At 41.7% G+C, this 22,942-nt stretch overlaps 1 protein-coding gene across 5 annotated transcripts in view; it reads right to left on the minus strand.

Moving 5' to 3' along the window:
- The window catches only part of kndc1 (kinase non-catalytic C-lobe domain containing 1), a 154,460-nt gene that overhangs the window by 95,777 nt on the left and 35,741 nt on the right, over positions 1 to 22,942 (minus strand). For all 5 annotated transcript variants that reach the window (XM_073027514.1, XM_073027515.1, XM_073027513.1 and 2 more), the window contains exons 4-5: positions 8,727 to 8,873; positions 5,393 to 5,510 (exon numbers count right to left, since the gene is read on the minus strand). In XM_073027514.1, coding sequence (XP_072883615.1) covers positions 5,393 to 5,510; positions 8,727 to 8,873 — 265 coding nt within the window. The remainder of the gene's footprint in view (positions 1 to 5,392; positions 5,511 to 8,726; positions 8,874 to 22,942) is intronic.

Here is a 22,942-nt window from a genome sequence, read left to right on the forward strand (position 1 = left end):
GAAGATGCTCTGAGGAGGCACCATGTTCCTGAAGGAATCAGAGGCCTCCTTATGGACTACTACAACGAGTTCCACCTGAGAGTCTCAACAGGGCCAATAACATCGGACTGGAGACTGGTATCATCACAGGCTGCACCATCTCAGTCATCCTTTTCGCCCTGGCAATGAACATGCTGGTAAAATCTGCAGAGCCAGAGTGTTGAGACCCGAAGTCAAGATCTGGGATCCACCAACAGGAGCCTTCATGGATGATCTGACTAATAATACTTAATACTTTACTTTATCGTCACCAAACAATTGATACTAGAGCGTACAATCATCACAGTGATATTTGATTCTGCGCTTTGCGCTCCCTGAAGTACAAATCAAAGTAAATATAATAAAAATTTAAATTATAAATCATAATTAGAAAATAGAAAAGGGAAAGTAAGGTAGTGCAAGTCAGATCCGGATATTTGGAAGGTACGGCCCAGATCCGGGTCAGGATCTGTTCAGCAGTCTTATCACAGATGGAAAGAAGCTGTTCCCAAATCTGGCCGTACGAATCTTCATGCTCCAAAACCTTCTCCCAGAGGGAAGAGGGACAAAAAGTGTGTTGACTGGATGGGTCTTGTCCTTGATTATCCTGGCAGCACTGCTCTGACAACATGTGGTGTAAAGTGAGACAAGGATGGAAGATTGGTTTGTATGATGTGCTGGGCTATGTTCACAATCTTCTGCAGCTTCTTCCAGTCTTGGACAGGACAACTTCCATACCGTGTTGTGATGCACCCTAGAAGAATGCTTTCTACGGTGCATCTATAAAAATTATTTAGGGTTTTTAGGGGACAGGCCAAATTTCTTCAGCTTTCTCAGGAAGTAAAGGCGCTGGTGGGCCTTCTTGCCAGTGGACTCTGCTTGGTTAGACCAAGTCAGGTCATTTGTGATATTCACCCCAAGGAACTTAAAGCTTTTGACCTGTTCCACCTGCACACCACTGATGTAGATGGGGTCGTGCGGTCCGCTACTCCTTCTGAAGACAACAACCAATTTCTTCATCTTGCTGACGTTGAGGGATAGGTTATTGTCTTCGCACCATGCCACCAGGTTCTTAATTTCCTCTCTGTACTCAGACTCATCATTACCCAAGATGCGGCCTACAATTGTGGTGTCATCAGCAAACTTATATATTGAGTTCAATGGAAACTTGGCTACACAAACATGGGTGTACAGTGAGTACAGCATGGGGCTGAGTACACAGTCTTGTGGGGCACTGGTGCTCAGAGTGATTGTAGAGGAGAGCTTGTCCCCTATCTTTACTGCCTGGGTCCTGTCTGTGAGGAAGTTGAAGATCCAGCTGCAGATCTGAGTGCTGAGACCCAGGTTCCGGAGCTTAGGAATCAGTTTATTTGGAATGATGGTATTAAAGGCAGAACTGTAGTCAATGAAAAGGAGCCTTACATGTGCGTCTTTATTCTCCAGGTGTTCTAAGGAGGAATGTAGTGCCAGAGAGATGGCATCTGCCATTGACCTGTTGCTCCAGAGTCAGTGCCTGGTGCTAGGTGGATTCTTAAGGGGCTGTAAAGGTTGATGAGGTTGGCAAGGATGTCCTTTAAGCCTGCAAAATCAAGATCTGTAGTGCTGAAGAAGGGGACAGTACAGGAGAAATTTTGTTTCTCTATTGAGGACATTCCAATTCCAACCATCACAGAGAACCCTGTTAAAATTCTTGGGAAGATGTTTGAATCAACACTCAGAGATAAAGCAGTAATAAGAAACACCTGTGGGGAGTTTGAACAATGGTTGCAAGAGGTTGACAGAACTGGCCTTCCAGGGCGGTTTAAGACATGGATTTACCAGCACGGTATACTGTACAACCAAGAATCCACTGGCCACTGCTTCTCTATGAGTTTCCAATTTCCACTGTTGCTGAATTAGAGAGGGTAGTCAGCCGGTTCCTGCGAAGATGGCTGGGTTTACCAAGAAACATCAGCAGCATCGCTCTGTACGGGAGTAACTACAAACTGAGGCTCCCCCTGAAATCCATCGAGGAGGAGTTCAAGGTTTTGCGAGCAAGAAAAATGCTGCAGTTCTGGGAATCTTCAGATCCAAAGGTTGCTGGAGCAAGAGTGGCAGTGAGAACTGGAAGAACGTGGAGAGCAGAAGCTGCAGTGGAAGAAGCTAAGGCTGGTGGGGGCAGTCGCCAAGGGAAGAGTTAGACGTGGAAGCCTTGAAGTCCCCCATATTGACAAAGTACAAGGGAAAGAACAATGAGAACTGGTCCAGAACGAAGTAAGGGCAGCTGTGGAGGGGGAGAGGACCAGCAGAGCAGTGGCAATGAAACAGCAAAGAGCCTGGACCAAATGGAAGCAGGTGATCGAGCGAAAGATCACGTGGAACGATCTCCGGAAGGTGGATCCACACCGTATCAAGTTCCTTATTCAGGCTGTTTATGATGTCCTTCCTAGCCCATCCAACCTGCACTGCTGGGGCCTTGCAGAATGACCAGCTTGCCCCCTCTGTGAGGTGACCGGTACATTGGAGCATATTCTGAGCTGCTGCCCCAGAACTCTTGCTGATGGCTGTTATCGGTGGCGGCATGACCGGGTCCTCTGGACAATTGCAGAGACAACCTGCAGCACCCTTAACATCTGCCGGAAAACAAGTCTGGTCAAGAATACCATCTGCTTTGTCAAAGAGGGGGAAAGACCAACAGAACACCAGAAAGCAACCAGGTTGCTCTTCACTGCGCAGGACTGGAAGTTAAAAGCAGACCTGGGAAAACAGCTGCAGTTTCCTTCCCACATCACAGAGACTACATCGCAGCCCGACATCGTGTTGTGGTCTGAATCATCGAAGCATGTTCTTATGCTTGAGCTTACCATGCCATGGGAAGAACGCATGGAAGAGGCCTACGAGCAGAAAAGAGCCAAGTTTGAGGATCTGAAGAACAACTGCAAAAGAAGAGGCTGGAGAGCAAAGTGTTGGCCCGTGGAGGTCGGGTGTCATGGCTTTGCAGGCCGGTCACTCTGCAAAGTATACACTGCACTTGGAATCATGGGAGAGAGAAGGAGGAGAGCCATTTCTATCATCACAGATGCAGCAGAGAAAGCGTCAAGATGGCTCTGGATGAAGATGGCAGATCCGTCGGTTGCTACTAGGGCACAGGCCGGGGTCTGATCAACCCTGGTCGGGTCGCCTGGGCGAGGGTGTATGAAGTTGAAAGACCCAAAACACCTGACAACCCCCAGCAACATTACTGATGATGTGCCCTAGCTTAGCGTCATGCAGATGTTTCTGTAAGAACTATCAAAATATACACCTGTAATAAATATTGGGTTGCAGGAATTTTACAGGCTCTGTCTTGCCACTGCAAAAGTGGTCTAACAGCACATCCAGCTGCTTGGTTGTCTGGAAACTGAATGACTAACTACCACTAATTCACTCATTCATTCAAGGAGGTCTACTGGTATCTTGCCATTTGTTGTGGATGTAAGGAATGGTAATCCATTCCAATTGTAAAGATGCATTTATTAAAGTTAATGGCGACATCTTCAGTATAGTTTCTTTCCTAACTGTCAATGTGACAGACTGTTATTCAAAACCTACTGTTCTAGCTCACTCACTAATCAGTATATTTTCTTTGCTTTCTTTGACTTGAGCTGACCCTATGCCAGAACCAATGGAGATGTGTCACTCCACTGACTCCACCTCTTAGAATCAAGGTACATTGAAGGATTCGAGTTGCAAACCATTCCCTGCAATCACGAAATACAATAAAACCAAAGCCATGAAAAATGAAAGGCTTCACTTTAACTTCTATCTTTGTTCTGTTTTTGCAGAACTAAAAATTTTGAAGGCCAACTCCTTGCACTTATTTATTGACAAAGGCCTTCTGAAAATTTGTGTAAACAACATCCACAGACTCTCCTTTGTCTACTCTGCCTCTTATTCCTTCAAAGATTTCCAACAGATTTGTCTGGCAAGATTTGCCCTTCAGGAAACCATGCTGGGTTTGGCCTACTTTATCAAGTGCCACCAAGTACCCTGAAACCACATCCTTAATAATAGACTCTAACATCTTGTCAACCACTGAATTCAGGCTAAATGGCCTGTAATTCCCTGTCTTTTGTCTCCCTCTCTTCTTAAAGACTGGAGTGACATTTGTGATTTTTCAGTACCACAGGACCATTCCAGAATCTAGTAATTTTTGTAAGATCATTACTAATGCCTCCACAACCTCTTCAACTACCTCTTTCAGAACCCTGGGGTGTGAACCATCTGGTCCAGTTGATTTTTCTACCTTCAAACTTTTGTGCTACCAAAGGATCTTTTCTTTAGTAATAACATCTGCACTCACTTCTGCCCCCCCCGACACTCACAAATTGAAGACTGACACAAAATACTTATTTAAATTCATCTTCCTAATCTTTGTTTCCCCATTACTACCTCTGCAGCGTCATTTTCCAATAGGAGTGGTTTAGCTACGTCTTCTTATTGGTAGAGATTGTGATAGACACAGAGCATTGTGCAGTCCCGGTCACTAGTGGTGCATTTGGCTGGACACTGGCACCTGAAGACTTGTCCACACATCTTGACCACTTGAGAAAGCTCACCGAAGTTGCCTCATCACAAGGGATTTATCCACTTGTGTTGTCTCCCACAAGTGTCTCCAGATAATTTAACTGAGGGGATCCAAGTGCTCTGTGACATTGTTCCTCTCTTCCACCCCATACTCCTAGGATGGCAGTGTAGACTTGAAAGTATTAGAATGTGCTGCCTTTGCACAAAAATATCGCAGATCCAAATGGTCTGTAAAAAAGTTGCCTTCACCCCTTACTGTCAATATCCACCTCCCTTTAAGAGGTATAGTCTGTGTTGCAGCAAATAAAGCTAGCCTCGTCACTCATTTTGGCTCCAGGCAAAGAAGTGTAGATGAAGAACAGTGAAATTAGTGCTTGCTGCAGAAAGTAATAATCACCTTATCTCTCAGGTAAGTGGTGCGTGGCCAAGTGGTTAAGATGTTGGACTAGTGATCTGAAGGTCGAGAGCTTGTGCCCCAGCTGAGGCAGCGTGTTGTGTCCTTGAGCAAGGTACTTAACCACACATTGCTATTGGTCCAGTCCACCTGGCTGAAATGGGTACCGGAAACCGGCATAAGCACCAGCCTGATGAGCCTATAACACTCATATAAGACTTTAACCTTAACTTAACTCTCAGGTAAGGGGCCACAAGTTAATCACACACCAAATTCAGAAGCTCCTGAATTTACTCTTTTTTAATTCAAAATAATTTCAATTACCATTTTTATTTTCCAATCTCATTGAAATATGAACATGGAACACACTGCCTATTAGATTATTTTAAAGCAAGCCAATTAAGTGAGCCATTCAAATACTTATACATTGCCTACCTTGAAAAGCACCAACAGATTCAATTGAAAGTACTCTCCGGCCTACAGCAGAGAGATTACGGCAAATAATATCTGATGATAAACATTTCAGTTTTTCCTCACATTTGCTGAGGATACTCTGTGAACACAAATGGACAACAATGTTAAAAAGTTCTTAATAAAGAATATTTTGAAAATATTTTGCTGGCAGTGATTCAAGAATGTAGTGGGTTAGCAACTATCTTATAACCCTCAGTGCCTGATTTTGGCAGTCAGTAAAAAAAAAACGAAGTGAGAATCATCTGTCCTTTGTATAAGTCCAATGTAAAACTAACTTAGACAATCTGGACTGTGAAATCTGAATAAAGCCCTATAAAAGCTGATCATACCAAGGGATCAAATGGGCTAGATCCCACAATTAATCCTGCCTATTCTGAATGGAAATGCAGTCAAATTCTGTAATTCAGTGGTGTCAAACACTGATATGAACCAAAATCTACAGAGCATAATGAATATGTTGGATAGATGAGCTAAGGGCATCACAGACAGGCACATGGACGTATGTTATCAGAAATATTAAAGAAGCATGACTTAAAGCAGGACAACAGAACTGGAAGCCTCCTAGCTACAGGGTTTTCAGAGGAAAACAGCGGGTACTAATAAAATGAAGGCACGTAGTAATATTAGTTACAAGAACAATCACAGCTGTGAAAATAGACGATTTGTTACAAAGATCATTAAGTAGGACCAAAAGGCATTGAACTAAAGAACAAAAACATTCACAATTGTACTGTATAAATCTTGGAAGGAACAAAATTTTCAAGGTAAAGTTCTGACAAATGCAGAGATACGTGAGCTGTAGTAGTAGTAAAAGGGGATTTCAGTCACCCTAAAATTAACCAGGATACAGATGGGAGAAAGGAGATTAAAAAAAAAACTCTCAGGGCTGGGAAAGACCTGAAACTCACTGCATGAGAGGATAAAAAAGGTAGTATCTCTCAACAAAGTTTCTGTATCTGTACTTGGATAGCCACGTAGGGGCTGGTGATAGAAAGTGGGATTAGTTTGTATAGCACTTTTTTTTTTAACTGGCATATACACACTGAGACAAATATCATATTATATATTTTCCTACATTCTTACAATATAAAATGAGGCCATTCAAGCCACTGACTTTAGAGACGGCTCTTAGCAATGTCATCAGTCACATTCTCCACCCTATTTCTCTATAACCTATTCTCCCTCACATGTCTATCAATTCTACTCTGATTCTCCTGTCACCCACCTGCATTACAGATAACTTGCCAGAGCCAAATGACCAAGGCCAGCTCCATACGGAGGCAGGGAGAACGTGCAAACTACACACACACACACACACACACACACACACACACACACACACACACACACACACACACACACACACACACACACACACACACACACACACACACACACACACACACACACACACACACACACACACACACACACACACACACACAGCTTCGACACCTGGGGCCGTGAAGCAACAGCAATATCTCCTGCATCATTTCTGTGGAGTTTTCAATCTTCTATAGTTACAGGACTGGCAAAAAATAGCCAGCGTTTATCAATGAATTGATAGCGATCTTTGAAAATTCCCTAGATTTTGAAATGATCCTGGTGGATAAGAAAGACATAAATTAGAGGGATATGGGCCAAATGCAGGAAACAGGGACGTCCATGAATACACCTTGGCTGGCATTTCGAGATATTTTAATCTATTTATTTATTTGGAACAGGCGTGGAATAGGACCTTTCAGCCCTTTGAGCCATCCTCGATTTACCCTAGCCTAATCAGGGGGCAATTACAATGGCCAATTAACCTATTAACCGGTATGTCTTTGGACTGTAGGAGAAAACCGGAGCACCTGGAGGAAACCCACGTGTTCCATGGCGAGGACATACAAACCTCTTACAGAGGACGCTGCAATTGAACTCTGAAATCTGATGCCCTGAGCTGTAATAATATTGTGCTAACTGCAATGTTACCACGGTGCCCGAAGGGTTTTGGATCAACGGATCTGTCCCTGAGCTGTATTACTCTATGACAATGTAAAAATCTGCATTCAAAAAAGAAATGTGATAAAAAGCAGGAAACTATAGGCTGATTAGCCTAACATCTGTTGTTCATGAAATACTTGTATCTATTACTAAGGAATTAGTGGTAACACATTTAGAAAATCATATTATAATTACATAGAGACAGAAGTTATTACAATTCTTAACTAGCAGGGTGGATGAAGGAGGTTCAATAGACAATATGTTTGGACTTCCTAAGTTTGGATTTCCAATGAGATGCCATCTGAAAGAATTACTACAAAGTAGCTCATGACATTGCAGCTGACATATTAAGATGGATGTTAAGTCCTGAAGAAGGGTCTTGGTCTGTCTATTCATTTTAATAGAAGCTGCCTGGACAGATGAGTTCCTCCAGCTTTTTGTGTGTGTTACTTTGGATTTCCAGCATCTGCAGACTTTCTTGCCTTTATATCAGAATGGATAGTATGATGACCAACTATGACTAAACAAAAACTTGGGATCAGTGAGTTATTTTTTGCTTGCAAGTTGTTACTACTGGGGTTCTACAGGGATCAGTGCAGGGGGCATCACCTAATTAAACTGTATGTTAATGACCTTGATGAGCGAACTAGCCTAACTAAACTTGCTGGCAATGCAAGGATGGGTGGGAAAGCAAGTTGTGAGGAAAAAATGAGCATGTGGAAGGACAAAGGCAGATTAGGTAAGTAAGCAAATATTGTGTTGAGGATTTCTGCCCTTCCTCTTCTTTCAGGCAATGAATTCTAGGTCGCTAAATGTGTGGAAATATGAAATTATTCGCTTTGGTGAAAAGGATAGAAAAGCTGAATATTATTTAAATTGGTAGAGTTCATGAACACTTCTGTATCAAGAGATCCAGATGTTTTCCACACGATTGGGGTAAAAAAAAGAGCTGAGGCAAAGATCAGATTTGGTACAATCCTACTGACGTCAACTTTTGATCTCATTTCTTACAATATTATTGCCATCTACCTCACCAGTGAAGGCATAGTAAGAATTTCTAGACCACTAGGTTAAGGATAATGTTTATATCCCAGCAAACAAATGTTGTGAACGCAATACCTGTAAATTTCTCAGCAGGTAAGCTTTGCAAACTGTTAGGCATGATAATGAATTCACAACTATTTCATGCACTCAGCCAACCAAAACTAACACACACTTTGCTTGTTGAAGAAATCCTCAAATAAATAAATCCTATTAGTTAACCTTTATGCTTTTAAAAAGATGAACTAACATGAATTATATCTTGTACCTCAATATCTGGCCTGTCTTCAGGTTTCTCCTGCTGCATTTGCTCAAGAAGGCTTTTTAATTCTTGGCTGAGATTTGGTTTTAATTCTGGCTCAATCACATACTCAGCAGCAGCAGCAAGTGTAGCGCCCAACGAATAGGCATGAGCCTAAAATATTAAGAAAAAAAACATACATGGAATAGTGTTATAATATTAGTTGAATATTTTGGTACCACAAAATATATGTATCATTTCCTGTGACTTTAATGTAACACTCATAACATTTCAGGTTGTACCAACAACAGAACTTAATGTTTCAGGTTAATATTACATTTATTGCTGGACAAAAAGCTTTATTCATGTACAGTACAGAAACAAAACAACACAAAATTAAATAGCATTAGTTATTACACAAGCAGAAAAAAACTGTTCTTAAAATAAATGAGTAGAATTAACTTGATTATAAAATTATCCATGTAGCCAATCTAAAAATAATAATATATCAATTACTGTACCCGGCAAGAATATTTGAGTAAAGTGTCACTTTTTAAATCATCAGTATTGTTGATTTGAACCTTGCTGCTTAGTGGAACAAAAACTTCACAATGATGCACAAAAAAAATTATTCATAGACTACTTCTGAGAGTGAGTTGGGAAGGGAAGATAAACTAAGGTTTGAAGTCACTCACCATCAGCATGCCTTTCTATGAATATAAATGACACGACCTATTTTGTCTTGTTAAAGGAAACAAGTGAAGATACCCGGAATTATGCACACATATCTCATCTGCAGTTCTGCCAGCAGGTGACAGGCATGTGATACTTGGGGTAGGGACAGGGTTAAGAGGCACAAAGTCTACTGCTGCTGGAAATCAGAAATAATAGAAGAACGCTAGAAATGTTAGGAAGCCAGACAGCATCTGAGGAGTAGATGTCAGGTCAAAGAGCATGTTTGCCAAAGAAAGCTAATGGGGGGGGGGGGGGGGGAGAGGGAGAGGGAGAGGGAGAGGGTCACGGGAATTATGCTGTAAAGCTCACCTGCATCAAAGGACATTGCCAGTTTCCATTGGGTGAAATGATGCTGAGACACGTCTGCACGGCTCCGCACCGGATATGCTTCTCAGTGACCAGGCTGAGAGCCCGCATTGTCCTTTTTCTATGGCCAGTGGTGAGAACATCAGAATTCTACAGTTTGTTAATGGTGAGATGAAGGGTCAGGACTGGCACATGGGGACTGGGGTACTGAAGTCAGCAGTAATAGAGTGGGAAAGAAGACGCAAGCACTGACGATGGAGGACACTCTTGGTGATGGGGCCTGGGACTTTGGTAATCAACTGTTTTGAGGGTTAGAGGCAAGATAGTAAATTGATGAATGCTCTGACAGATGGAGATAAGCAAGCATCCCAGTCTGCCTCCAAGTGGACCACAACCTTGTCGTGGTTTGGAGGCTTGCGTGCCTCAATGACCCGGAGAGCTCTGTTGGTGAGTCAAGGCTTTATGATTTGGATCTTGGTCACTCAAACCAAACAGGTCAAAGGGTAGAGGCCAGACAACGAGTGGTCCACGAGTCCTCCAGGTTCAGGGGTTCTGCTCAGGGCCAACAATCTTGACCGATAAAACAAAATAGTTACAGAAACAACAATGAAGAATCCTTCTACGTCTGAGTGTGACGGTATTCCTGAGTCTCCACCCAGGACTTGCATGAGAGGAAACTACTGACATGATGAAGGAAGTACTGAATACAACTAGAGATGGTGGACCTTCATTGGTGGCTTAATGGGCAGTAAGTAAGAAACTCCAGTCTGGAACGGTGTTAGGACGACCATAACGTTGAGAAAGTGGCTAATGACAGTATTGTATGGGGGATGACCGTGTGTTATGTGTCTCTCTGCATGGTGACTTACACTCAGTTGATACAACAGAGAAATACTTGTTATCACTTTTCACTCAAGAACAGAAACAAGTTTCAGCTGCAGAATACTATCATGCAATTGAATATCCAAGAAGTCGTGTTTCAACGGAGCTCCCACTGAACTAATGTATCCAAGTCTACCACAGGAATTTGATTCTGTGGATTGAAATGTGTGATTGAAACAGAATCATTCAGTAAAGGACTAAAGGAAATACTGAAGTCATTCAAGGAAATAGATGTTAGCATTCTCACATTCAAAGAGACAAATTCCTCAAAAGTATGTTCCTGTGTATCCTGGGAGGAAGTTATAGTAGTTAAATATTATTTCTTATGCCATCAATCCAGAGGAAATCATTTGCTATTGACCACGAACATTGCTGCCTCAAGCTCAATGGTCCAACACATCCGCCACATGTAGTCTGACTTAACCAGTTGCGTCTTTAGTCTGGATGAATGATTCTTTCGGAGCTTTAATATTCTGTTTGTAATCTTGTTACCAATCTACCTTCTCTGCCGTATTCATTTTGTGTCAGATGTGCAAATGCACTAATTCTCTTTCCACAGTTGTTGCCTGACCTGCTGAGTGTTTCTGCATATTCTGTTTCTATTTCAGATTTCCAGCATTTGTAGCTTCTTTAACTTTCATTTGCTATGTTAAGAACTAAAGAAGTTTTGTTTCATTTGCCAAATACCATCATTCTATGTCCCCAATCTTGAGAAATCTATACAATAGGAATACCTACTCTCACAAAATAAAGTGAACAATTTCTCGTGATATGAATTTAATTGAATTGACTTTATTACTTACGTTACGTCACTGTCTAAATGTGCAGTTTTTTATAATAAGTAGTATGTACAACAGTCAATATAACATAGAAATACAATTGTATCAGCATGAATTAATCAGTCTGATGGCCTGGTGGAAGAAACTGTCCTGGCGCCTGTTGGTCCTGGCTTGCATGCTGCGGTACCATTTCCCAGATGGTAGCAGCTGGAACAGTTTGTGGTTGGGGTGACTCGGATCCCCAGTGATCCTTCGGCCCCTTTTTACATACCTGGCTCTGTAAATGTCCTGAATAGTGGGAAGTTCACATCTACAGATGCGCTGGGCTGTCCGCACCACTCTCTGCAGAGTCCTGCGATTAAGGGAGGTACAGTTCCCATACCAAGCAGTGATGCAGCCAGTCAGGTTGCTCTCAATTGTTCACATGTAGAAAGTTCTTAACATTAAGTGTTTCATGATTAGAAATATCTTCATCAGATCGTACAATCCCTCTTCCTGCTGAAGGAGGAGCAGTGAAAGCCTGGTGAAAGGCCTCTACTTACGATTAAAGTTATGTTTTGAACGTTGCTACAGCGCAATCAGTGGAACTGAGTTCTGTCAGTCACCTGAAACGCATGTCTCCCAAGTATTAATGCAGGACTGTCAAAACTATGTGATAAAAAAATCAGTTTTGTTTGTACAGCCAGTCACTGGCTCTGATATTATTCCCTAAGCAATTCAAATACCTCTACAGTAATATAACAGTGCAGCTTCTGACTCATGAACCCTTGAACACTACCTCACTTTTTAAATATATTATGTGTTTTTTGCATAATTTTAATCTATTCAGTATATGTATACTGTACTGTAATTGATTTACCTATATATTATTATTTTTTCTTCTATATTATGTATTGCATTGAACTGCTGCTGCTAAGTTAACAAATTTCAAGACACATGCCGGTGATAATAAACCTGATTCTGATTCTACAGGCGAATCGATAATAGTTAATAAAAACTTGCAACCTGCAAACTTTTAGTGACATGGACTGATACGGTGCAAATAACCAAAGTGCAGGAGGAACACAGACAGTCAAGCAGCATCTGAGGAGGCAAAGGGATGGTCGACAATTGAGGTTGAGTGGCTGCTTTAACCCAGATGCCAGCACCTGCAATCACTTGTGTCTCCAGTGGGTGACACAGTGTCTGTTTATCCATTAACAGAACTGGTTCAGAGATTACCATGCTCATTATTTGTTATGATACGTGACCAAACTTGCTTGAAATTCAATGACTAAGCAAAATTACAAGTTCCAACATGCATAGGCCAGAAGACAAAACGATTAACAAAAGTACATTATATTCCTCTGTTGCTAAAATCATCTGTCACTAAGGTATTGATTATTTTTGTTTGCATCAAGAGATTAGGACAGCACTTTATGATAAGGAGGGGAAAATTCCAAAACTCCAAAACCTAGCCAGCACCTACCTGAAAGAACATCGCAAGCAAAAAATAAAGGCGTATGTGATATTGGATGATCAGAGCAATGTGTCGTTGGCAAAGTCAACATCCTTTGACACATTCAATATCCAAGGTTCTGTCTCCTCGTGCATGCTGAAGACATGCTCTGGGACATTTGAAGTTGCTAGAAGAGGAGCCAGTAGATTTGTTGTGCAGGAGGGGAGGCCTGTCAGTGTTAACAATAATTTAATGGAATTGGTCTCAACTCAAATGAAATCAATATTCAGGGAAAAGACTTCACAGAATCAAGGAAATTATTCTGAAGGAATACTTTTACCCAAGAAGTCCATGCCAGGTCTAAATAAAACGATCTTATCAGTCACATTTCCAGCCTCTTTCCATATCGCACTTCAAATTATGTGCTGGAACACGGTTTTTTAAAAATATAAAGGCACTGATTGACACTGACCTTCCCGTCTCTACAGTTAGTAAATTCCAGGTCATAAATACTCTGACCCAAAATGTTGTTCATCACTTTCCTCTGTGTCTTTTGCCCAAGACTGTAAAACTGTCCTTTGGCCATTATAGCTCCACCATTGGGAAACTTATTTATCCTATTTATTCTATCCTAGTTTTGTTCTTTAACAACCATCAAACTTCCCTTCCAAAGTTTTTATTCTAACCTGTCCAGTCTACCTTTGTCACTGGAGCTCTTTATTCTCCGGACCATTCTAAAAAATCTTTCCCACGACTTAAAACCCCTTCCTAAATCATGGGCACTGCATTCCAGTTGCACCTTAATCAGTGTTAACCAATGCCAAGGGCAGGTCAAATCAACCTCTCTGCTTTTACTCCCCATGCCTCCATGTATGAAATCCAGGATCCCATGTGTTTTTCTAGTTGCTCTTTCAATACACCTTTGAGAAAAGATATATCAAGGACCTGTGTCTATGCAGATCGATGTCCTTGCTGGGCACACTTGCCACCTCATGCAAAGTGACATAGGCAGCCAATTAATAATGAACCCATTCCACTCTTATTGCATGAATCAAATCAATCATATTTGACTTGTTTTCACTGCTAATAATTTCAAGATGCTTTATTAGTGGTCTCAAAATTGATTTCATTGGTATAATTGTAAAACACAGAAAAACTAGGAATAATGCCAGCAGATTATTGAATCCATTAACATAAATAGGTTCAATATTGCCTGGACTTGAGGGACTGAACTATAGGGAGAGGTTGGGCAGGGTAAGGCCTTGGAACATAGGAGACAGATGAGTTATTTACGTAAGTGTAGAAAATTACGGGAGGTAAAGATAGGGAGAATGCAGTCAGTCTTTTGTTCTCCGGGTTGGGGAAATCAAGATCTAGAGGGCTTAGCTTTATGGTGAGAAGGCAAGGTTTAATAGGAACATTAGAGGCAACTTTTCTCTCCATACAGAGTATAGTACATCCATGGAATGAGCTGCCGGAGGAAGTGTTTGAGGTACTCTAGGTACAAGAGCATTTAAAAGGCATGTGGACAAGTACAGGGGCACAAAAGATTTAGGGCAGGGTTTCCCAACCTTTTTTATGCCATGGACCAATACCATTAACCCAGGGGACCATGGACTCCAAGTTGGGAGCCCCTGGTTTAGAGGGATAAAGATCGAACATGGAGCAAATGGGACTAGTTTAGAAGAGCATTCTGTGTGGTATGAACAAGTTGGCCTATTTCTATGCTGTCTATATCCATGACTCCAACCTGAGAGTGTTGGACATTGATAATATAAAATAGCACAAGTCCAGTTCATTGCTTCATTGGCAAGATCAACGGCAGGGGAGCTGTGTGGCCTTGGTAGTTGTGTAGACTAGGTCCTCATGCCCCGGTGTCGCTTGTCAGAGTCAACCAGGGGAGGAAGCACCAAGATGGTGTGGGAGAGAACAGAGGTGTGCCAAGCGCGCTGGAAATATCATCCACGCTGGGGTGGGGATAGCAGAGCTGGGTTCCCAGAATCTGTACAGAGTTGGTGGTTGGAAACTTCTCAATGTTTGGTCCCTGGAAGACGAGCTGGATTGCCTGTGGCTGACCCCAGTGCAAGACCAGCTAATTTACCTTTGCCTGCTGAAGCAGCATGAGATGAGGAACTGCTGCATACTTGTGTTGTAGAAACATGGCTCCAGGACAACATCCCATATGTCATCAGTCTTCAGGCCATTCCACTCGGGGACTTATGCTGTATTACATTTTGTTGCAGTATGTGCTATCGTCCAACTTCACCTCTGTTCCTCCTTAACATCTTACCCCCACAGGCAGTAGACTTTGTCCTTAAACTCCCAGTGACCTTACCCCCCAAAAAATAAATAAAAACACACACACACACACACACACACACACACACACACACACACACACACACACACACACACACACACACACACACACACACACACACACACACACACACACACACACACACACACATAATTAAGAGGTCATTCAATGTCTACCTCCATTTGGCCTGAATCTATTAAGAACAGGATTGAGGACAGCCAATTCTGAGGGAGCCTCTCAAGTGCAGTACATCTCCAGGGTGGAAGAGAGGGGCCTCATCCAGAGAGGGAGATGTGTAATTGAGGCTGAAAACAACTTTAGAGCCCATGCAATCTCCCAGATATGCTCATTAACAACATTTCTGTTAGAGACCTGAGTACTCATCAGTCCACAGTAAGAGAAATTGTCTACAAATGTTGGAAATTCAGTACTGTTGCTACTCTCCCTAGGAGTGGGTGTCCTGCAAAGATCACACCAAGAGCACAACGTGCAATGCTGAAGGAGGTTAAAAAGAACCCAAGGGTAACAGCAAAAGACCTGCAGAAATCTCTAGAACTTGCGAAAGTCTTTGTTCATGAGTCCACTACAAGAAAATCACTGATCAAGAATGGTATTCATGGAAGGACACCATGGAGGAAACCACTGCTCTCCAAATCAAACATTGTGGCTCATCTCAAGTTTGCAAAAGACCACCTGGATGTTCCACAACATTTCTGTGGACAGATGAGACAAAAGTTGAACTTTTTGGCAGAAATGCACACCACTATGTTTGGAGGAAAAACTCCTGGGAGACTGGTGACGTTTTCTAAAGGAGCACTCATTATGTTTCAAATGTTGTGTTTCAATGGAGCACCAAGCAAAGGATTGCAAGGCCATCATATACACTACTAAGTGTGTCAAGAAAACGTTAAATGAACTTAAGAGCAGGGAGGTTATGCTGCAACTGTACAGGGTACTCGTGAGGCCACATCTGGAGTACTGTGTGCAGTTCTGCTCTCCTTACTTGAGGAAAGACATACTGGCTTTGGAGGTGGTGCAGGGGAGTTGCACCAAGTTGATTCCAGCAATGAGGGGGTTAGACTATGAGGAGAGATTGAGTTGCCTGGGACTATACTCACTGGAATTTAGAAGGATGAAAGGAGATCTTATAGAAACATAAAATTATGGAAGGAATAGATAAGATAGAGGCAGGAAAGTTGTTTCCACTGGAAGGTGAGACTAGCACTAGGGGTCATAGCCTCAAAATTAGGGGGTGTAGATTTAGGACAGAGATGAAGAGGAATTGCTTTTCCCAAAGGGCAGTGAATCTGTGGAATTTTCTGCCCAATGAAGCAGTGGAGGCTACCTTAGTAAATATATTTAAGACAAGGTTGGATAGATTTTTGCATAGTAGGGGAATTAAGGGTTATGAGGAAAAAACAGGTAAGTGAACATGAGTCCATGGCCAGATCTGCCATGATCTTATTGAATGGCCGAGCAGGTTCAATGACCTACTCCTGCTCCTATTTCTTATGCTCTTATTCCTCCTTGGTATATACTAAAATAAAATGGAAGTCTGTAAGATAAAATAGCATTAGCTTAGAGTGGGATCGTTTTGAGAAAGTACTTGAGAACCAGTCCACAGCAATGTTTTGAGAAAGTCAAGGAAGCATAATAGCCATAATAGTTGAATGGGCTGAAAAATATGTTTGTCTGGGCTAAAGAATGTAGAGATAAGCTGCTACCACCAAACGATGGAAAAGTACTAGTGTAAGGGGTTTTGAAGGGAATAAGAAGGGGCATTTCCTTTCTGCAGTGGGTAAGGGTGTTTTGTCATAGGTTGGATCACAGCTGGTGCTCAGATAGGGAACAGTACATCGAGAAAGTCAGAGAATGTCAATTCAGTGTTAGACAGAGAGAGGGAGAAAGAGAGATAAAACAGGCTGGCTTTATACCTCTTCTCACCTGCCTATCACTTCCCACTCGGTTGCCTCCTCCTTCTCTTTCTCCTACGGTCCACCCTCCTCTCCTATCCTATCAGATATTTTCTTCTTCAACCCTTGACCCACTTGGCTTCACCTTTCACCTTCCAAGCAACTCCTCCCCCTGCCCCCACCTTGTTATTCTGGCATCTTTTCCCCTTCCTTCTCAGTCCTGAAGAAGGGTCTCAGCCCCAAACGTCAACAGTTTAATCATTTCTACAGATGCTGCCTGACCTGCTGAGTTCCATCAGCACCATGTGGGTGTTACGTGTGAGATTGTCGGATCTGTGGCCTCCTGCATATCTGCTTACTTAGTGAATGATAATGAATGCAACAGTGACCAGTACACATCAGTACTTCATTCTGGGCCAGCACCTTGGGCCACTACTGGTTCCAGTACACCCAGAGCAGAGCACGGTGGGGAGCCGGGAGAGCATCCGTCAGACATAGCTGATTCTTCATGCACAGAGATAGGTGGGAAATGCTACAAAGGTAAATCCTGCTCCAAAATATGTCTAGCCAGCACCTACCTGAAAGAACATCGCAAGCAAAAAATAAAGGCGTATGTGATATTGGATGATCAGAGCAATGTGTCGTTGGCAAAGTCAACATCCTTTGACACATTCAATATCCAAGGTTCTGTCTCCTCGTGCATGCTGAAGACATGCTCTGGGACATTTGAAGTTGCTAGAAGAAGAGCCAGTAGATTTGTTGTGCAGGAGGGGAGGCCTTCTTACCCTTGCCAACCCTCACGAGTGCAAACATATTCCCAACAGTAGGAATGAAACCCCAATCTCTGAAGCTGCATGCAGACATCCACATCTTACGGACGTAGCTGACAACATTCCTCAAATTGACTCTTCTGCTGAGATTCTCCTGTTGCTTGGCCGAGACACCATCCATGGATGAGGTACATGAGCAGTACAGTGGTCGGCAAAATGCAGTTTATGCCCAAACAACTGGACCTGGGTTGGGTCATCGTGGGTGAAGCCTGCCTTGATGTCCCACTGTCAGCACATTCAACACTGACGTCCTGGAGAGCGGGCACCCAAGTCATTTCGTGCCCTGTGAGAGTAGAATTTGTAAGAAAGTGAAAATTGTGGGTAAGCAAGCCAAGCAACCTCGGCTCAACCAGATCCAGGCAAGCTGGTCCTCTGTCACTCAGAAGATGAATATAAGCTGGCACCTTCCATCGAAGACCAGGTCTTCCTTCAAATTATAAAGTGTAGTCAAACACAGTCTTTTCCGTGTTTGCATATTTGTAAGCAACCTTTCAGCACAGAGCAAGTGAATTGGGAAAAGTTTAGAATCTTTGTTGTTCAAAGGCAGGTATGTGCAGAGGAAGTACAGTACATCACATCACAAAGCAGGAACATCACCCAGTCCAAAGTTACCTTCGTGAACGCTGTCCCTTTCTTGACTCTGAGGGCTACAGAAAATTGGAGGACATATTAAGTGGATACAACTCACTTCAGAGGTACCTCACCCAATTCTCGTTCTGGGTGAGCACTGTGTCATCAATCTGCTCATCAGACGTTACCATGAACAAGTATGGCATCAAGGCCAACATTTGCGAAGTGAGAACGGTTAAAGACTGTGTAGTAAGATTGTTTTCAACACCAGTCTCAGAGACTGTCCTTCTTTTGCTGAAGATGTAATGAAATGGTCATTTGACTTTCAGTTTCAGTAAATAAGTTTGACACCATCAGGTGTGGAGTTTTCTGCTTCTAGAGGCGTGTTTGTTTTTATACAAACATCACTTCGTATTTGCAAGCAGTATTTACAGAATTTCCTCCCTTGACTCCACTATCTTTAAGAGCTCTATCTAACTCTTTCTTGAAAGCGTCCAGAGAATTGGCCTCCACTGCCTTTTGAGGCAGAGCATTCCATAGATCCACAACTCTCTGGGTGAAAAAGTTTTTCCTGAACATTCTAAATGACCTACCCCTTATTCTTAAACTGTGGCCTCTGGATCAGGACTCCCCCAACATTGGGAACATGTTTCCTGCCTCTAGTGTGTCGTTTCCCTTAATAATCTTATACGTTTCAATCCAATCCCCTCTCATCCTTCTAAATTCCAGTGTATACAAGCCAAGTCGTTCCAATCTTTCAACATATGACAGTCCCGCCATCCCGGGAATTAACTTTGTGAACCTATGCTGCACTCCCTCAATAGCAAGAATGTCCTTCCTCAAATTTGGAGACCAAAACTGAACACAATACTCCAGGTGTGGTCTCACCGGAGCCCTGTACAATTGCAGAAAGACCTCTTTGCTCCATATAGGTCCATACAGCAGTACTGGCTGCAGGACTCAGATGAGGCCTGTAACCAGTATAAATTCATGACAAGGGTGATGTGGATGTCATGTCCTCCCTCATAAATGTAGGAGATAAGGAGCATGCTGGAGTTCATCTCCACTCTTCTCACAGAAGATCGCCCAGGGTCAAAAGAATATGCACTCCAATCTGCACGTTCACAATGGTTTTTTTTTAAATTGGAGCAACTCCTGAGCAGCTCTCAGTTCCACAGAAGCAAAGAGATGTGTCATCAATGAGATGTTCTCCTGACTGGGACCATGGCTTAAGATCATATTGAAGAACCTTTGCACTTAGAAAAAGGTGACAGAAGATCTGTCTTCTGAAAATTTCCACTTCTGCATTCTGTCCCATGTCCCTAGGTTCCCATCAGAGTCATCAGTGACATGCAACCTAATGTAACAGAACAGCCACACATAGCACGACGTTTTAAAGAAATTATCGAAAATGGAGCAGATCTCAACATCTGCAACGTGAGAATGTTTGGCTAAAAGATGTCAACTGAAATTACACCAAAACTAAACAATATAGAATTTTGGCCAGAATCTAGGAGTCATGAGTTTGTTGGTGCAGTATGGCCACCAAAATGAGCATTAAGTAAATTACTTAGCACTTAAACTTTGTGAAAAGCATTCTTTACTCTTTTGATTGTAATCTCAGCACTTTGGAGGATGTCTGAGCAGTCTGTACTCAGTAACAGCAGTCCATTATCTTGTATGCAGCTTTTCACGGTGCCTAAATAGGGAACAACTGGATGTCAAAACATGATTCAAGACATACTGTAGATGTGCCTGGTTCAATTTTGCGGTTGGACCCAACTTCTGGAAATTATCAGTAGAACCACTTACTTCAAATTAAACAGATCTTCAGTCCAAAAAGAAGTGCTCTGCAATCTATTTTTGAAGCAGGTCCATATAAAATTTAATGACCAACAGTAGTGTTGTAGGTTGTGCTTTCCATCCAAAGAGTGTTGCAAACATGTTTATAAAATTGCTGCTGTAATGTATATTTATTTGAATTAACACAATTCGGCATTCAACAGAAAGCAAAACCCCAACAATAAAGCAGCAATGATGGGAATGAATGTGAATCCAGGTAGCATAAAGAAGGAAATGGAACATAAGAGTGTTATAAAGTAAGAGTACAGATGACTAGGCTGGAACTAATTGTCATGTCACGTAACAATGACTGCTAGAATATGTAATTTATTCATTTACACCTGCTTCAAAAACTGCACCAACATTTAAGTCCTTTCTTTTGTCTCTTTCACTATTCAAACCAACCAATAAATTCCAGAAATTATTATTAGAGAAAAACATTAACAGATTTGTAACACAAAGTTTCAAAATTGACACTAACTTTAAATGTTTCATGAATTTATTTCAGTGTACTCCTTTCAATCAAACTTCACAAGTTGCACCTAATGTGGTCTGTAACATGTGCCCTATCACTTCCTCAGTGTGCCTTGAACAATTAAGAATTGCACTCCTTGTACTTGGTTAGAGACTAGAAAACTTGTTGCTGGGCTTAAAAAATATATACTAAAGCCGCAACATGAAAATCAAATGGGAAAGAAGTTGCAAGTTCTCAAATGCTCCTTTGCTTGGATTCATCAATTACGGCATTCTTTTCCCCATGATGTTTTCCCATTAGGTGCTGAAAAACATTGTTTACAGTTGATTTATTCTCTTCTGTAGTAATACTTTCCAGTTTGCTAGGTTTGTGATTGATATCTAGTCAGTGTTCTGGATTGTTACCAAATCCATTTTGGAGACATAATCAAGAAATATTCAGCGATTGATCCAAATTTGACAAGATTTTTTGTCTTAATGAAAAACTATAACAACAAAAATACTCCTTGAACCACAATCATCCTGACACAATGGAACAGGCATCTTATTTACTTGAAGTTATATTCATAAGAAACATTAGTTCTCATCTAAATAGTTCTTTCAAAATTACATGCTCAGTAGACTCTGTCATCTATATTGATTTGTTCTTTCTTCTCTTCTAAAGGCAAGCATTGTATTTGCACATTACATCATTTTAATCTATGCAGCAATAACCAATGCCAAGTTCACCCACTTACTTGTACTAGGTGCCAACAATAGCCCCTCAAAGGCAGTTATGAATCTTCAATATTCATTGTTGCCAATAGCACCATGTTTAAGGCTGGTGCTGGGCTGTGTCAGTCACATCTGTTAGTTACTGTTAGTTATTGAAAAGTGCCACTGAGAACCCAGTGTCAAAGAATCTCAGACCAGAAGCCACAATTCCTTCTGTGCCGAGAACGATTTTCTTTCTGCTTTTCAAAGTGCTTTATATCTCATCATGTGTCATGTAAGAAAAAGAACAGTAACCCAGTTCAGCATCTGAAACGGTGACCAACATGAGGAACAATGAACTTAAATATTGCTGTGAAAGAAACAATCATGCTAATCATCTCAAACTCACTGTATAACGAGCAGATCCTTTGTCAGCATCAATACAAATGGCATTGAAATATCTTGTGCATGTGGTGACGTGTTCCACAGAAATACGCAAGAGCAGCCAAGAACATAGACAATGTATAATGAAGAATAACATTGTGTACTCTTTCTTGTAATAAATAATCTGCAGATATTTTGTTGAGCTATTCATGCATGAAAAAATAAAACTATGGGATTTTTTTCTTCCTTTCTCTAGTCAGGTGGGGAACCAATAACTGGAAATTCTAATACAACCTTATGGATATGCTGAGTGGCAGCAGCTGTGAGATACAAATGCCCATCTCCATCCAAGGTCCAAAGCCTTTGATGTGTCTGACTAAGCAGTGGAATATAAATGTGCTGCAGAATACTTCTTTCAGAATGTTAGTTCAGAGCGTGCTGAGGCCATAATAGCAGAGACAGTTTTGAAGCCCTGGTATGTTAGCATACTGAATCAGGACAAATGTTGACAACTTGCATATTGCTGAATGGATTGGATCTGGTAATCTAGATGATGATAATGCAGAAAACAAAATCAGGAATGTGTAATTTTAATATGGGATGGGTCTTTGTTTACAGTCTGGGGCTCAGGAAATCTTAGAGTTACAAAGGATCTCAACAGACAAGAGTCAATGCATTAGGTTGAAGGATGCATATTGTGAGAAAACCACAGAAGTGTTTTTTTTTAAAAAAATCATCCTTCTTTTCTAGTAGGTGAGACAATTTGCCACTGAAGTCTGCAGATCATGCTGCCTAAGTGCCCAATACTTCATGGGGTAAATTGTTCATAGTTCTCCAGTGAAAGGATGGTTGCAAGGTGGGATTATACTGCATGTGCAGCATTGCAAGCAGTGACTGCAAGTAAGGATCAACAGATCCACAGAAAAAAGTAGAAAAGTTTTGCTTTTGATAAAAAAAAAATTCCCTGCAAATCAGGAAGTAGAAAGAGTGTTTTTGTAACCTCACATAACTCTCTGGGTCTCCCATTGGGATCAATGGATCCCTTTTCTTCCCTATTGTTTCATAAATACCCTTTTA

Source organism: Hemitrygon akajei, chromosome 23 (assembly GCF_048418815.1).
Source record: "Hemitrygon akajei chromosome 23, sHemAka1.3, whole genome shotgun sequence".
Classification (NCBI taxonomy): Eukaryota; Metazoa; Chordata; class Chondrichthyes; order Myliobatiformes; family Dasyatidae; genus Hemitrygon; species Hemitrygon akajei.